The sequence below is a fragment of the Bufo bufo genome, chromosome 5 (assembly GCF_905171765.1).
Source record: "Bufo bufo chromosome 5, aBufBuf1.1, whole genome shotgun sequence".
NCBI lineage: Eukaryota > Metazoa > Chordata > Amphibia > Anura > Bufonidae > Bufo > Bufo bufo.
Genome location: NC_053393.1, coordinates 312,083,597 through 312,102,252, shown reverse-complemented (window position 1 = coordinate 312,102,252; position 18,656 = coordinate 312,083,597). Strand labels below are relative to the sequence as shown.

Here is an 18,656-nt window from a genome sequence, read left to right as displayed (position 1 = left end):
CCTTTTTCTTTATAAGTACAATTGGAGAGGTGCAGGGGCTCTTGCTAGGCTGGATGATGCAACTTTCCTGCATATGCTTCAGCAAGGTCTTGACCTCCTCGTACAGAGCTGGGGGTATTTGTCGGTAGGGCTCCCTCACTGGCCGAGCATGTCCAGTTGGAATTTCATGTTTCAGCATCTGTGTCATTCCAAAGTCTGCTTCATGATGGGAGAAAGCATTCGGGAGCGACCTCAGGACCCTGCTCCCTCTCCTTTTTGGTCATCTTGGCACCTTCCAAATGTACTTTCTTCAGGAGCTGTTCTCCATTTGTTCTGACAGATTTAGTCCTCACCTGACACAATTTGAGGTTGGTGGTGACCATATCAATCGAACTGATGCACCAGCTAGGCACATCCTGTAAGGCCGCTGAACCTCTTGGATGGGAAACATATTTGCCACCAGTTGTCTGGCTGCCAGGATCACACCGTGGTTATTATTATTAATGAAACTCATCAGTACTTGGCCATCCTGGACTGTGCACAAGGTTCCTCCCACAGCTTTCCCTTCTTTCTGTAGCACGGGCTCTACTATCACTGTAGCTTCTTGCAATTTGTGGCTGGTGTCCACTGGCAGGGGTAGCAACACTTGATAGCCAGCCTGCACTTCCAAAGAAGTTGAAGACGGTACTCTCACACACCACTTTTCCTACTAGGCCAGAGAGGATTGCTTGCATCCTGCACTGTTTGAGCGATTTCTGTAGGGCCACCTGTGGTGGTTTCGAATTTGGGACATTCTTCCAATACTTAGAACCCAGCTCTAGATCCAGCAGTCCATCTAATTCTTGCAATACATTCATTCCTAGTAGGAAAAGAGAAATGTAGCAGCTCTCACCTACCCTTCCTTTAGTTGTGAGCACGGATGGCCCGTGTCAGGTGCGGGCAGCAAATGCAGAAAGAAGTTGAGAAAAATCCAGCTCCACTTTAAAGGAATGTGCGTTTATTCAGCTTGCGGTTAAAAACTCATCCATGAGATACAAAATTTAGCAGTCTTGTCTACATGTTTCGGGCTACCAGAGACATTTCCAGCCCTTCTTCATGACATGAAGAAGGGCTGGAAATGTCTCTGGTAGCCCGAAAAATGTAGACAAGACTGCTAAATTTTGTATCTCATGGATGAGTTTTTAACCGCAAGCTGAATAAACGCATATTCCTTTAAAGTGGAGCTGGATTTTTCTCAACTTCTTTCTGCATTCATTCCTAGTATCACAGGGACTTCTGGGTCCATTGCACTATGCACCACCAACACTCTCTTCTCCATCGTCCAGCCCCAAAGCTCAATGTCAGCTTGCATGAGTCCAACCGTTGGAATGGGCAGACTATTGGCAGCTTTCAGATTCAGAGTCTGCACTTCCATCGAAAACTTTCTTGGCCATTGTCATTACTTGTGACCTAGTGTCTACTAGACTGGACAGTTCTATTCCATTAAGCTTGGCTGTAACAACTTGGCTCTCTCCCACTAAGTCCATAGCTTCCAGCAGGGGACACAAATCTGTAAACTGTGGAACTAGTTTAAATCTCTCTGGTTCCTGATAGTGCCACAGTTGGGGCAATTTCTGGCTAAGTGCCCCTCCTGGTTACATGTCCAGCATCTTCTTGCAGGTCGGGCTCCTCTGGATAGATCATCAGCATCTGATCGGAGAGAATCCGACACCCGGGACCCCCGCCGATCAGCTGTTTGAGAAGGCAGCGGTGCTTCTCACTGTTTACCGCCGGCCCAGTGACATCACGACTAGTATCAACTTGCCTGGGCGGGGCTAAGCTCTGTTCACTTGATCGGCAGGGGTCCCGGGTGTCGGATCCCCTCCGATCAGATGCTGATGATCTATCCAGAGGATAGATCATCAGTTTAAACAAAGTGCAGAACCCCTTTAAGTAGCATTGCTCATTATTTATTTATTTATTTATTTATTTTATGTTTTTACTAACCCTTTCTGGCCACTTTTACCTCCCTGGAAATCCCCTATAAAGCTATGCTAATTTATTAACTTTTACACAAGCTAAAAAAATCAAGATTCTTTACTGAGAAAAATCCATAAAAAATCATACGAAAATAGATCAAGAGGGACATCTGGTGGACAGTAAAATGTATGACCCAACTAATAAATATACAACATGCCTGAACCTTACAAATGCAGTTTGTGTCCTGTTAAATTATATACCAATCCAACAGGCAAAGTGCAATACACTGCGGTTCAAAAAAGGTAACTCGCAAGGATTAAATAGTACACATACAACCGGACTATTCAAACCATGATGTAAATAGGCATGATTACACAGTGTCAGCCACCTACAGTGTCTCTCACTCATCCAACGCATTTCTCTAAAATAATCCCCTTGAAAAAGCATTATTGCAAAATGCATTGGATGAGTGAAGGACACTGGGTCGCTGACACCGTATGATTATGCCTATTACTTTATAATTTGGATAGTCTGGTTGTAAGTGCAACTATTTAATGCTCACAAGTTACCTTTAACCACAGTGCACCGCACTTTGCCTGTTGGATTGGTATATGATTTAACATAGGACACAAACTGTGTATCTGTAAGGCTCTGGCATGTTGTATATGTATTAGTTGTGTCATACATCTTACTGTCCACCAGGTGTCATTCTTGATGTATTTTTTTGCTGTTGTGTGAATTCTTATTGTGTATAAATATTAGGGCTCATTCAGAGAACTGTATTCGTTTTTGCGGTCCGCAAATCGCGGATCCGCAAAACAGAGATACTGGCCATGAGCCTATTTTTGACGCAATTGCATACAAGAATAGGACATATTTTATCTTCTTTGCAGGGTCACGGAATGGAAGTACAGATGCGGACTGCAAAATTGCAGAACGAATGCAGAATGAAGTATACGGTCGCGTGAATGAGCCCTTGATGGTTTTGTCTCAATAAAATATCTTGATTTTCTTTAGTTGTTGCATACATTGTTCTTTATTTTTTGGGCTTACATGAATGTTTTTGTAGGTGATTCTAGTTAATTTAGTGTGGTCCAAAGGTCAGTTTGGTTTGATAATTTATAAACTTGTGTTGTGACAGATTTATGACCGCATGTGCCTCCTTTAATAAATCTGTCATCACTGTCAATTAAACTGAGTCAGGTGGCAAAAAGCTGGAGAAAAACGTAGTTTTAAAGAGCGACCATGTCTGTATTTCATGCTTCCCATGTCCAAGGGACATTATGAATTCACTGTCAGCTTCCCTTTAATTCAATTTCAATCTGTTATTTCAAAGTCATTGCCTCCCATAGTCATGAAGGTTAGATTATTAGAAAAAATGTCTATGGGTGGCTTTGCCTTTCCTTTGATTAGTTCACACATGTCAAATTGGGCTTATACATGCATGTAGCTGCATTTTTGTACTATATAATATATTGATGAATATAAGTAAGGTAAAATATATTCCTCATTATTGTTTTATAATTCTAAACATTAAGTTTAGAGGAAATAGGAGGTGGGCCTATATATCACTAGTCAGTAACAAGCTTACTATGCAGCATTGGAGTCCTAAATTTGAAATCCTAACCATATAATAAGTAATTTGCATATCTTTGTGGTTCCTGTTACACTGGCATGTTGTGAGCACCCTTATGAAGAATGTCTAATGTAATTTATTGTCTTTTGTGAACATCACTGTAGAATAGGTAAAATCATTGGCTGTCATTGATGGGCATGGCTTGGCTACATGTGGCCAGTCATGCCATCAGATCACACTCTAAGGGCCTGTTCACACAGCAGTATTTGGTGCTGTCAAAATCCACCATGTATTTACTGGCAGAAACTGATATGGTTTCTGCTGAAGGCAGCAGACCCAATTGCAGCCTAGCTCCATTGAATGAAGCTTCATGCAGACATGTCCCTTTTGAAAAGGGGTGGTAATGGGAGGCAGACACTATGTGGCCGCTGGCAGAATTCTGGGGCGGTGACTGCACCATGATTCCACCAGCAAATTCGACTGTGTGACTAGCCCATATGGGTATGTTCATACAATTTGTTGGCAACTTTGTTTCAGAAAGTTCTGCAATTGATGTATTCATATGAATGGATGTTGTAGCAGTCCATGTACTTGACACCAAAACAACCCTATTCACATGTATGAACCAATTTTTATTCTCAGAAATGTATGCAACAAATACATATTATACTGGAACAAATACAAATACACAATTTTCTCTTGAATTTAACTTTACCACACTGACTGTCTTCTTCTGTTTCCATGATTCTTTCGTTAAGCTACAATTAAAAGAAAAACAGATGGATCTTAGATTTTAGATTTCATTTAAATGCTTATTGTAATGAAAGTCAATGCTCAATTGTCACCTAATTTTCTCATCTATTCCTATCATCTTCTCCATATATATTAGAGTTGAGAGAATTTCTTAAAAATGCTCTTTGGGTCCGATTTGACTAAATCGGTCCAAAAATTTTATTCAAATGCATCTCAGTTCTACCTGAATCAAAAGTGCTCCAATTGGCCTGAAAATTGGTATATGACATATTTTTGCTCGCCCCCCCCCCCCCCCCCCTTAAACGCGAATGCAATAACAGCAATTGTAAATAATGTCATAATGACACTGACATATACAGCTATGGGTAAACACATGATTGGTGATGATTACAAACAGCCTGTTTAAAAACACACTGCATCGGCTCATGTGTTACATGTGTCATGCCCCTGTTTATACATACACAAATGTTAATGTCAGAGGTAACACTGGCTTGTCCTGAACAATCCTAGAAAATCTCTCCCTCTTTTTTGGATCGACAGCAGTACACTGTGGATGCTGAAAAGGGGTAAGCTGTATAGGGATAAATGTGGGAAGAATAGTAACGGCAGCAGCAGAGCTTGGAATAGATGAGGCAGTAGATGCGTGGCTGTGGAGAGGTAGTAGTAGTCATATTGGCAATGCAGTAGATATGCTGCTGTGTTGGACTAGTGGTAGTAGGTAGAGTAGCAGCTGTGGTGGCGGCAGCAGCAGCCATTCTGTACGGAACATGATTTAAAGCAGGAAGACAGTGTCAGTGGCATGATCAGGCCGGCGATAAAGAGCCACCATCAGCAATGGCAAATCTATTCTTCTGCCGCAGCCAGAGATGTGTTAACCTCCTCAGGACCGCCGTACGCAGGATTGCGTCTTTGCGGCGGCCCTGCTCTTCTGGGTGGACGCGCCGGTGCGTCCTCTCGCGAGACGCGAGATTTCCTGTTCACAGGATCGGAAGGTAAGCGAGTGGATCTCCAGCCTGCCAGCGTCGATCGTTCGCTGGCAGGCTGGAGATGTGATTTTTTTAACCCCTAACAGGTATATTAGACGCTGTTTTGATAACAGCGTCTAATATACCTGCTACCTGGTCCTCTGGTGGTCCCTTTTGTTTGGATCGACCACCAGAGGACACAGATAGCTCAGCAATATGTAGCACCAAGCACCACACTACACCCCCCCTGTCACTTATTAACCCCTTATTAGCCCCTGATCACCCCATATAGACTCCCTGATCACCCCCCTGTCATTGATTACCCCCCTGTCATTGATCACCCCCCTGTAAAGCTCCATTCAGACGTCTGCATGATTTTTACGGATCTACTGATAGATGGATCGGATCCGCAAAACGCATATGGACGTCTGAATGAAGCCTTACAGGGGCATGATCAATGACTGTGGTGATCACCCCATATAGACTCCCTGATCACCCCCCTGTCATTGATCACCCCCCTGTAAAGCTCCATTCAGACGTCCGCATGATTTTTACGGATCCACTGATAGATGGATCGGATCCGCAAAACGCATACGGACGTCTGAATGGAGCCTTACAGGGGCGTGATCAATGACTGTGGTGATCACCCCATATAGACTCCCTGATCACCCCCCGTCATTGATTACCCCCCTGTCATTGATCACCCCCCTGTAAAGCTCCATTCAGACGTCTGCATGATTTTTACGGATCCACTGATAGATGGATCGGATCCGCAAAACACATACAGGCATCTCCCTGGAGCCTTCCAGGGGGGGTGATCACCCCATATAGACTCCCTGATCACCCCCCTGTCATTGATCACCCCCCCATATACCCATGCTGGGTGAGATAAATATCTTGGTCAAATGCCAACTTTGTATAAAAAAATGGGAAAAGTTGTCTTTTGCCGAGATATTTCTCTCACCCAGCATGAGTATATGTAAAAAGACACCCCAAAACACATTGCCCAACTTCTCCTGAATACGGCGATACCACATGTGTGACACTTTTTTGCAGCCTAGGTGGGCAAAGGGGCCCACATTCCAAAGAGCACCTTTAGGATTTCACAGGTCATTTACCTACTTACCACACATTAGGGCCCCTGTAAAATTCCAGGGCAGTATAACTACCCCACAAGTGACCCCATTTTGGAAAGAAGACACCCCAAGGTATTCCGTGAGGGGCATGGCGAGTTCCTAGAATTTTATATTTTTTGTCACAAGTTAGCGGAAAATGATGATTTATTATTATTTATTTTTTTTCCTTACAAAGTCTCATATTCCACTAACTTGTGACAAAAAATAAAAACTTCCATGAACTCACTATGCCCATCACGAAATACCTTGGGGTGTCTTCTTTCCAAAATGGGGTCACTTGTGGGGTAGTTATACTGCCCTGGCATTTTAGGGGCTGAATGCTTGAGAAGTGGTTTGAAATCAAAATGTAATGACCGACGACACGCACAGGGAGGAAAACAGGGAAAGCCCTGCCCAAGGGAGAGGGAAAGGTGGTGACCCCTAACTCAACTTGCGGCTGGCACCTGACTGCCCTGACGTCCCTAGACGGGTTCCTCACCCGTGCGGCGATCGCGTGCCTAAACCCTGGCTTTCCCTAATATGAGCCCTGGATAGTGAACAGGCCGGTGGGATCGCTAGTCCACACCACTATCACTAAGAGGGAAACACCAGGGAGAGGACAGACAAAACATACAAACACATACACCCAGGTGGGCGACCACAATAAACCAAAAAGGTCCAACAGGGATCTGGAGGGTAGCGTACTGGACCAACTACCAGCGAACGCAGCAACACAGCTCCAGAAGGTCAGAATAGATGTCCAGGCAGGAAGCTCTATCTCTGGCAACCAGAGAAGTGTGAGAGAGAAATATAAGGAGGTCTGGGAGTGCTGGACAAGGAACAGCTGAGGAGAAGGAGCTACGGATCCCTGAGTGAGCCAAAAGGGTTTGCTAAGCAAACCCAGAAAGCTACCATAAGGAAAACAGCCCTATCTTAAATAGAACGTGCAGCCAACCGCTGCGACTTCCTGACCCCGGGTATAACGGAGTCAGGCGTGGTCCTAAACACCCTCGTGACACAAAATCTGTAAAAAATGGCCGGTGAAATCCGAAAGGTGCTCTTTAGAATGTGGGCCCCTTTGCGCACCTAGGCTGCAAAAAAGTGTCACACATGTGGTATCGCTGTACTCAGGAGAAGTTGGGCAATGTGTTTTGGGGTGTCATTTTACATATACCCATGCTGGGTGAGAGAAATATCTTGGCAAAAGACAACTTTTCCCATTTTTTTATACAAAGTTGGCATTTGACCAAGATATTTATCTCACCCAGCATGGGTATATGTAAAATGACACCCCAAAACACATTGCCCAACTTCTCTTGAGTACAGCGATACCACATGTGTGACACTTTTTTGCAGCCTAGGTGGGCAAAGGGGCCCACATTCCAAAGAGCACCTTTCGGATTTCACCGGTCATTTTTTACACATTTTGATTTCAAACTACTTACCACACATTTGGGCCCCTAGAATGCCAGGGCAGTATAACTACCCCACAAGTGACCCCATTTTGGAAAGAAGACACCCCAAGGTATTCGCTGATGGGCATAGTGAGTTCATAGAAGTTTTTATTTTTTGTCACAAGTTAGTGGAATATGAGACTTTGTAAGAAAATAAAAACAAAAAAAAAATCATCATTTTCCACTAACTTGTGACAAAAAATAAAAAGTTCTATGAACTCACTATGCCCATCAGCGAATACCTTAGGGTGTCTACTTTCCGAAATGGGGTCATTTGTGGGGTGTTTGTACTGTCTGGGTATTGTAGGACCTCAGGAAACATGACAGGTGCTCAGAAAGTCAGAGCTGCTTCAAAAAGCGGAAATTCACATTTTTGTACCATAGTTTGTAAAGGCTATAACTTTTACCCAAACCATTTTTTTTTTACCCAAACATTTTTTTTTTATCAAAGACATGTAGAACAATAAATTTAGAGCAAAATTTATATATGGATGTCGTTTTTTTTGCTAAATTTTACAACTGAAAGTGAAAAATGTCATTTTTTTGCAAAAAAATCGTTAAATTTCGATTAATAACAAAAAAAGTAAAAATGCCAGCAGCAATGAAATACCACCAAATGAAAGCTCTATTAGTGAGAAGAAAAGGAGGTAAAATTCATTTGGGTGGTAAGTTGCATGACCGAGCAATAAACTGTGAAAGTAGTGTAGGTCAGAAGTGTAAAAAGTGGCCTGGTCTTTAAGCTATAGGGGCTGAGGTGGTTAAAATCCTCACTTTTGTCCATTTGGGTATGATGACCCCACCTGTCACGCTGAAAACTATCTCTAAGATGACACTGGAGGCTGGACAAGACAGTACTGTGAAAGCAAACTGGGCTAGTTCTGACCACTGTTCCAATCTGTCTGCACAGAAGTCCATAGGGTCAGAGAATGGGGTATGTGCACATCTTGCACAGGGGAAGTGGTTTTGTGTGCTAGCCTTGTGGAGAAAAACTGACATAAGGGAAATACTCGTACAGAAGTAGCAGCAGCCGAGCTTTGCCTAGGTTTTTTGAGCCTGCATATCGGCAGCATCACCAGTTCCCAAGCTGACCACAATAGAAGCAGATCTGGCCCTGGCCCTGGCATATTGTTTTGGAAGTTCCTTATAATCACTCTTTGTAATGTCTCCTGATAGCCCATAATAACATCCTACAAATGCTGGGAGTTTTAGTTTCCTATTAGGTCCCTCTACTGATGCCCCATACTAACAGTCTGGGCATTCTGGGAGTTCTCTTCTCTTTTACCCCCTCCCTATATTGCCCCTTAATTTCCAATAATAGCAACCTGGTCATGTTGAATCGTGTAGCTCTCTTGTCACTATTATGATGTTCTGTAGCTTCTGAGGTGTGTATTATGCTTTGTCCACAACTTGTGCTAGTGATTTTTCACTGTTCTGCTCTGTCATGGGAGCACGAGTATGATGAGATCTGATGGGTTTACATCATGGAGCCTGGCAGGCTGCAAAAGTTTGTCCAGCATTTGACTTAGGCCTCATGCACACGACCGTATTTTTTCACGGTCCGCAAAACGGGGTTCCGTTGGTCCGTGATCCGTGACCGTTTTTTCGTCCGTGGGTCTTCCTTGATTTTTGGAGGATCCACGGACATGAAAAAACTGTCGTTTTGGTGTCCGCCTGGCCGTGCGGAGCCAAACGGATCCGTCCTGAATTACAATGCAAGTCAATGGGGACGGATCCGTTTGACGTTGACACAATATGGTTCAATTTCAGTAGAATATACGACGAACTGTGTAGATGACTGCCCCCTGCTGCCTGGCAGCACCAGATCTTTTACAGGGGGCTGTTATCAGCACAATTAACCCTTCAGGTGCCGCACCTGAAGGGGTTAATTGTGCGTATCATAGCCCCCTGTAAGAGATCAGGGGCTGCCAGGCAGCAGGGGGCAGACCCCCCTCCCTCCTTAGCTTGAATATCATTGGTGGCCAGTGTGCGGCCCCCCCCAGCCCCCCCTCTATTGTAATATCATTGGTGGCCAGTGTGCCCCTCCTCCTACTGGTAAGTGACAGATCATTAAGCAATGCGCCGCACAGACCTGTCACTTACCAGTAGGAGGAGCTCCCGGCCGGACACAGACAGCGCAGCAGTTAGCAGGTAAGTATGATGCTTCTAATATTGTAATATTGCTAAGTAACCATGGCAACCAGGCCTGCAGTAGCATCCTGGTTGCCATGGTTACCGATCGGAGCCCCAGAGCGATTAAACTGGGACTCCGATCAGAATCTCCGCTGCCACGAATGATCGGGGGGGGGGGGGGGGGGGAGGCCGCACACTGGCCACCAATGATATTAATACAATAGAGGGGGGCCGGGGGGGTGCACACTGGCCACCAATGATATTACAATAGAGGGAGGGGGGGGGCGGGGGAGGCCGCACACTGGCCACCAATGATATTACAATAGGGGGGGGCGGGGGGCCGCACACTGGCCACCAATGATATTCAAACTGGGGAGGGAGGGGGGTCTGCCCCCTGCTGCCTGGCAGCCCCTGATCTCTTATAGGGGGGCTATGATATGCACAATTAACCCCTCACGTGCAGCACCTGAGGGGTTAATTGTGCGGATCACAGCCCCCTGTAAGAGATTGGGTGCTGCCAGGCAGCAGGGGGCAGTCATGTACACAGTTTGTAGTATATTCTAACTAGAAGCATCTCCATCACTATTGGAACGCCTCTGTGTTAGAATATACTGTTGGATTTGAGTTTTCACTCATCTCTGAAAAAGCATTTATGCAGACCGATCTTCGAATCCGTCTGTATGAAAGTAACCTACGGCCACGGATCACGGACGCGGATGCCAATCTTGTGTGCATCCGTGTTCTTTCACGGACCCATTGACTTGAATGGGTTCGTGAACCGTTGTCCGTCAAAAAAATAGGACAGGTCATATTTTTTTGATGGACAGGAAACACGGATCACGGATGCGGCTGCAAAACGGTGCATTTTCCGATTTTTCCACGGACCCATTGAAAGTCAATGGGTCCGCGAAAAAAATGGAAAACGGCACAACGGCCACGGATGCACACAACGGTCGTGTGCATGAGGCCTTAATCTGTGACGGAGGCCACAAACACAGATGTGATAAAAGCCTCATGTGTTCTGTAGCATCAAATTGTCATTTTCTTCAGCAGCTGAGGTTTGTATTATGTTCTGCAGCAGCAGAGATGTATATTATGAGGTTCTGCAGCATCAGAGGTGTGCATTGTGATGTTTTGCAGCACCTTAGGTGTGTATTATGAGGGTCTGCAGCAGATAAGGGGTGTATTATGATTTTCTCCAGCAGCTGAGATGTGTATTATGATATTCTGCAGCTGTGGAGTAGTGTCGATATTTTATTGCAAATATTGGTACTTAGAGAATTCACGAAGATGTAGACTATAGTGTTATATATTTGTAATTGCGAATATTCTATATTATTCTTTTTTCATCACTAACCTCCCTTCTTGCTTGTGGGCCAATGAGAAGGCTGCAATATCTTTGTCAGAGCTTAGCAACATCCCTAGCAACCAATATGAAAGTTGCCTACCCCTTACTATATAAGAACCTCCCCAGCAGCCATTTTCTGCAGTTTTTTTGCAGTTCTGAGAGAGAGAGAGCAGTGTCATTGCTGTGCAATATATATAATACAGATAGTTAGTGGGAGATGTGTGTGCCCGTGTGTGAGAGGCCACAGGCCCACAGACAGTACTGTGTGCACACCACTCATATCGGGTGGCACAGTACCTTGCAGATAAAAAAAAGTCATACAATTTTTCCTCTGTAATATAATTGCAGTTGCCGGCCAGTGAGTGTCAGGCCCACTGACTGTACTGTGCCCACTGCCCACCACTCATATAGGGTGGCACAGTACCTTGCAGATAAAAAAGTAATTACATTTTTCCTCTGTAATATAATTGCAGTTGCCTGCCAGTGTGTGTCAGGCCCACAGACTGTACTGTGCCCACTTCCCACCACTCATATAGGGTGGCACAGTACCTTGAAGATAAAAAAGACATTTCATTTTTCCTCTGTAATATAATTGCAGTTGCCTGCCAGTGAGTGTCAGGCCCACTGACTGTACTGTGCCCACTGCCCACCACTCATATAGGTATGGCACAGTACCTTGCACGCATAGTACCACTAATCTAAAAAAATATGATAGGCAGAGGCAGGCCACCGCGCAGGGGCCGTCGTGGTCGTGGTGCTGTGATTTCCTTTGGCCCTAGAATAATGCCCAGTATTCAGAGGCCACGTACCCTGAACTCGAAAAATTCTGAGGACATAGTTGACTGGCTTACACAGGACACCCAATCTTCTACAGCTTCCGCTCGGAACCTTGACGCACCATCCTCCTCCAGCTCAGCTTCGGGCCCCTCTCAAGTTACCACTCGCCCGCCCGCCGCCACCACCAACACTAGCACCACAGCCGCTTCACTTGATCTGTCAGAGGAGTTATTTACACATCAGTTGGAAGAAATGAAAACTATTATTGCCAGAGGATGTAGATAACAGGGATATGTCTCAGTCAGGCAGCATTACACACATGGATGTACGGTGTGATAATGATGATGTTGTACCTGCTGCTGCTTCCTTTGCTGAGTTGTCAGATACAAGTGAAGCGGTTGATGATGACGATGTGTCCGTGGATGTCACGTGGGTGCCCGCTCGAAGAAAAGAAGAACAGGGGGAAAGTTCAGATGGGGAGACAGAGAGGAGGAGGAGACGAGTTGGAAGCAGGGGGAGGTCGTCGCAAGGAGCTAGAGGCACAGTCAGACAGCATGTATCGGCACCCGGGGTCAGCCAGACAGCACGCCAATCAACGCATGCTGTTGCCACCACCAGAATGCCGTCATTGCAAAGCTCAGCAGTGTGGCATCTGATAACAGCGATGCCATTTGCAACCTGTGCCAAAAGAAACTGAGTCGTGGGAAGTCCAACACCCACCTAGGTACAACTGCTTTGCAAAGGCACATGATCTTACATCACAAATGCCTATGGGATCAACACATGAGTACAAGCAGCACACAAACTCAAAGCCACCATCCTCCTCCTGGTCCAGCATCTTCAGCCACGTCAACCACTGCTGTCCTCCTTGCCCCCTCTCAACCACCCGCCACTCCGCCTCTCACCTTCAGCAGTTCCTGCTCATCTGCCCACAGTCAGGTGTCTGTCAAGGAAATGTTTGAGCGTAAGAAGCCAATGTCACAGAGTCGCCCCCTTGCCCGGTGTCTGACAGCTGGCTTGTCGGAACTCTTAGCCCGCCAGCTTTTACCATACAAGCTGGTGGAGTTTGAGGCCTTCAAAAAATTTGTAGCTATTGGGACACCGCAGTGGAAGGTACCCGGCCGAAATTTATTTTCACAAAAGGCAATCCCCAACCTGTACTCGATTGTGCAAAAGGAAGTCATGGCATGTCTGGCACACAGTGTTGGGGCAAGGGTCCATCTGACCACTGATACCTGGTCTGCAAAGCACGGTCAGGGTAGGTATATCACCTACTCTGCGCATTGGGTAAACCTGCTGACGGCTGCCAAGCATGTAATGCGTGGCTCTGCAGAGGAGTTGGTGACACCGCCACGACTTGCAGGCAGGCCTGCTGCCACCTCCTCTACTCCTCCTACTCCATCCTCTTCGCTAACCTCCTCGGCTGAGTCCTCTTCTGCTGCTGCGTCTTGCTCCACATCAACTGCACCCCCCCCCCCCCCCAGTTCCCCAGGGGCTATTCCACATCCCGGATACGACAGTGTCACGCCGTCTTGGGGTTGACTTGCTTGAAAGCAGAGAGTCACACCGGACCAGCACTCCTGTCCGCCCTGAACGCACTGGTGGATCAGTGGCTGACCCCCCACCAACTGGAGATCGGCAAAGTGGTGTGTGACAACGAAAGAAATCTGTTGGCGGCATTGAATTTGGGCAAGTTGACACATGTTCCGTGCATGGCACATGTGTTGAATCTGATCGTACAACGCTTTGTGTATAAGTACCCAGGCTTACAGGACGTCCTCAAGCAGGCCAGGAAGGTGTGTGGCCATTTCAGGCGTTCCTACGCGGCCATGGCGCACTTTTACAATATTCAGCAGCGAAACAACATGCCAGTGAGGCGTTTGATTTGCGACAGCCCGACACGTTGGATTTCAACACTCCTAATGTTCGACCGCCTGCTCCAACAAGAAATAGCCATCAACGAGTATTTTTATGACCAGGGTGCTAAGACAGCCTCTGTGGAGCTGGGTATTTTTTTGCCACGTTACTGGACGCTCATGCGCAATGCCTGTAGGCTCATGCGTCCTTTTGAGGAGGTGACAAACCTAGTCAGTCGCACCGAAGGCACCATCAGCCACCTCATCCCATTGGTTTTCTTCCTGGAGCGTGCCCTGCGAAGAGTGCTGGATCAGGCCGTAGATGAGCGTGAAGAGGAAGAGTTGTGGTCACCATCACCACCAGAAACAGCCTTATCATCATCGCTTGCTGGACGTGCGGCAACGCTGGAAGAGGAGTCTGAGGAAGAGGAGTCAGAGGAGGAATGTGGCTTTGAGGAGGAGGAAGACCAACCACAGCAGGCATCCCAGGGTGCTTGTTGTCACCTTTCTGGGACCCGTGGTGTTGTACGTGGCTGGGGGGAAGAACAGACCTTCAATGAGATCAGTGAGGACGAGGAAAGGGACATGAGTAGCTCGGCATCCAACCTTGTGCAAATGAGGTCTTTCATGCTGTCATGCCTGTTGAGGGACCCTCGTATAAAAAGGCTGAAGGAGAACGACCTGTACTGGGTGGCCACGCTACTAGACCCCCGGTATAAGCAGAAAGTGGCTGAAATGTTACTGAATTACCGGAAGTCGGAAAGGATGCAGCAGTTCCAAAACAAGTTAAAAAGTATGCTTTAAGGGTGATGTCACAGCACAACGGGAATCTAACAGGGGAAGAGGTGAAAGTAATCCTCCTCCTACCACGACCACGCCGGCAAGGACAGGACGCTTTACAGACGTGTTGTTGATGGAGGACATGCAGAGCTTTTTAAGTCCTACGCATCGCCGCAGCCCTTCGGGGTCCACTCTCAGAGAACGACTCGACCGACAGGTAGCAGACTACCTCGCCTTAACTGCAGATATCGACACTCTGAGGAGCGATGAACCCCTTGACTACTGGGTGTGCAGGCTTGACCTATGGCCTGAGCTATCCCAATTTGCGATAGAACTTCTGGCCTGCCCTGCTTCAAGTGTCCTGTCAGAAAGGACCTTCAGCGCAGCAGGAGGTATTGTCACTGAGAAGAGAAGTCGCCTAGATCAAAAAAGTCTAGATTACCTCACCTTTATTAAGATGAATGAGGAATGGATCCCGAAGGGACTGACAGTGGGGGATGCATTTGACTAAAAAAGGCCTGATGAGATGCCTTGGGCTAAAAATGGTCCCCACGCTGCTGTATTTAATCTCTGCATGCCGGATGACTTGCGTGACTTCTCCGCCACCAACTAGGGTTCAAGCCACAATGTTTTAGTACACTTTCTGCCTGGAAAACATCAATTTTTCCGTCCGCTGCTTCAGCGGCTGCAACAATACCTAGTTTTTAAGGCATGTGTACATGCCTAATTTTTCTGGCCTCTGGTGCTGCAATGTGGCTGCAAAAACAAGCCAGATGATAAGGTCGTTACTTCATTGTGAACAGACCAAAAAACAGCGATTGGCTGGATAATTTTTCATAGAAAAAACATAAATTTTCTTTGTGATCATATAAGGTGATCATTAAAGCCTACTAGGCCAACAATGGGCCCACACTGCAGAATCATTGTTTTCTGGGTCACTTAACTGTCACTGAACTACCTCAGCACGACCATAGGCTTTGAAAAACCGCCATCGCCTGCAATCTCCCAAACGTGCGCACAAGCACAGTCATCACTACACCAAGATTGACGCATAGAGGAATAAAATTTATGTCATGAGTGTGTCAACTATTGACAACTCCTTGCGGTTGTTTGCGGTGTGTTAAACGGGGAGTTTGGTCTGTCAGAGTTTGGTCTGTCACAGTGAAGCGGGCTTAACCCTTACACTACCTGATCGATACAACATCATACCTGATCGTATACACACACTGGATGTTTTAAAGCACGTTATTCCAAACAATTTAGGAATGTTAGGTGATTTATGCACTTTATGGATTAAAACCCGACTCTGCGTCAACTACGTAATTTTCCATGGGAGTTTTGCCATGGATCCCCCTCCAGCATGCCACAGTCCAGGTGTTAGTCCCCTTGAAACAACTTTTCCATCACTATTGTGGCCAGAAAGAGTCCCTATGGGTTTTAAAATTCGCCTGCCTAATGAAGTCTATGGCGGTTCGCCCGTTCGCGAACATTTGAGTAAATTCGCGTTCGCCGTTCGCGAACTGACAATTTTATGTTCGCGACATCTCTACTGTCCATACATGCATAGTGCTGTGATGTCACAATACAATGCACCAATCAGTAATATCTACTCAGACCTGATAAAATGTGAAGTTGCATGCATTGCGCAAAACAATTGCGCAAATTGGCACTAATGATGCACATTTGTGAAAATAATGACTGGCGATCACGAATTATAGAATTCGCGAATTTATTGCGAATATTATGCTACAAATTTGCAAAATATTGTGAAAACGAATATTGCCTTTGACACTCATCACTACAGTGGAAGTGTGTATTATGAAGTTCTGCAGCAATTGAGGTGTGTATTATGAGGTTCTACGATAGATGATGAGTGTATTATGATGTTCTGCAGCACCTGATTTGTGTATTATGAGATTCTACAGCAGTTGAGGTGTGTACTATGAGATTTTGCAGCAGTTGAGGCATTTATTGTGAAGTTCTGCAGCAGCTGAGGTGTTAATTTTGAGGTTCTGCAGCAGCTGAGGTGTGTATTGTAATGTTCTGCAGCAGATACGGTGTGCATTATGAGTTTCTGCAACAGCCCTGAGGTATATATTATGAAATTATGCAGCAGCTGATGCATATATTATGAGGTACTGCAGCAGATGATTTTTAAAGCCTGTATTACACTGGCCAATGGTCGGCCAGATCATTGATTACGAGCGTTCGTAGGAAGGCTCGTTAGCAATGATCTGGCAGTCTAATACGGCTGCCGATTATCCGATGAACAAGCAAACTCTTCGAGCAATCCAGATTTTAAGGCATGCTCAAGAATCATCATTTGCCAACTGCAGATTGTGCTATCTAATCATGCTTTCGGCAAACAATGATTCAGTATAGAGACGAGCGATAGCATTAGTGATCACTCCTTCCCATTCACATTGATGACATTGATGTAATAGCAGCCGTCTCCTAAGCTGACGGGGAGGCGATTGCCAGGAAGGAACGCTTCCTTCCTGGCAATCGCCTGGCTGATCACGTAATGTAATACAGCTCTAGGTCTAAGCTCAGAATGATGTCTGTGCTTCTGAGATGAGACTGGTTGAGAGACTCAGGGATCTGCCAAAATCCTGCCTGATTGGCTCACAGGCTGTCTGTCAGCCTCTGAGCCAATCAAGGCAAGCCCTCCTCCCAGGGTCACGTGGTCATCCAGCTTGATCCTCCTTGCCTCTTTTCCCTCCAATTTTCACTAGAAAATGGCACGGATGCCGTTTTCCACAATTCATCTGGTGAATCGTTAAAACTTTGAATTCATATGGCAGCAGAACACTATAATATATAGTATTTTTTGGATGGAACACCTGACCATACGTCACCCCCAGGTTTAGACAATTGGAAATTAGAAAATAGTGCTTCTGGTACTCACCCTCCCTGGACTTCTTTGCTGGGGCCAGCGCTGCACTGTCCTGATCCCGTACAGCGTCAGGACGTAGTGCGCGCACTATGACCTGACACTGCATGCTGTCAGGTGACAGTACAGCACGGGCCGGAGAAGACGGGAGCGTGACTTCTGCCGGAGATGAAGAGGAGCCGCGGCGCAGGAGAGGTAGGAGGATTTTTTTATTTTATTTTATTCTGATCTGAGGTCTGTTGGAGGTCAGAAATAAAGGGCTGATTTGAGGTCTGAAGGGGGTATTACATTAAGGGCTTATCTGAGGTCTGATGGGTGTCTGACATAGAGGGCTAATATGGGGGTCTGATATGATGTCCTGATCTAGGGGTCTGATGTAATGTCATGATATGGGGGTCTGATGTGATGTCCTGATATTTATGGGAGTCTGATGAAAAATATTTTTTACTTATTTTCCTCCTCTAAAATCTGGGGTGCGTCTTATAAAGCGAAAAATAGGGTATAACTTCCCTTCCATTTCCCATTTCTTTATATGAACCATAGGTTAGTTGAGGTGCTATATGCTTATCTGTATGTATTGCAGTCTATTGTGCCATGTGCCACTTGTGCAGGAAGTCGGGGACTGATGGCCCAGATTGCTCAGGCGCCCACTGGGGGATTCGCCTGTTTCTCTGTGGGCCTATCCAAGCCTGGCTCCCATTAATCTTAAAGAGAATCTGTCACCTCATTTTCACCTATATAACTAATAGCAAACAAGCATACCTGTGTGTACTTTATGTCTTTATTCCATGTACAGAAAAAGTTCCTTCATTCTGCTGGAAAACCGCTCCCAAGTGCCTGGTTGGGCAGGGTTTTCTGTTCCCTGTGCCCAAAGCAAAGCAGACTTAGTCCTCATGCACATCGCAAAAGCCATTTTAGCGTTTCGCAAAAACACGGACACCGCCCGTGTCCGTTCCGCATTTTGCAAAACTGTACATGCTGCCCTGTGTTACAACTGCCTATTCTTGTCTTCAAAATGGACATGAACAGGATATTTTTTTTTGCAGGGCCGCGGAATGGATGTGCGAATGT

The 18,656-nt window shown here is 46.0% G+C and overlaps 1 protein-coding gene across 2 annotated transcripts in view; it reads right to left on the bottom strand.

The window, feature by feature from the left end:
• LOC121002769 (NFX1-type zinc finger-containing protein 1-like) overlaps window positions 1-18,656 on the bottom strand; it is a 291,483-nt gene that overhangs the window by 232,789 nt on the left and 40,038 nt on the right. For both annotated transcript variants that reach the window (XM_040434303.1, XM_040434304.1), the window contains exon 2: window positions 4,230-4,272. In XM_040434303.1, the coding sequence (XP_040290237.1) occupies window positions 4,230-4,257 (28 nt within the window). In that variant the 5' untranslated portion in view covers window positions 4,258-4,272. The remainder of the gene's footprint in view (window positions 1-4,229; window positions 4,273-18,656) is intronic.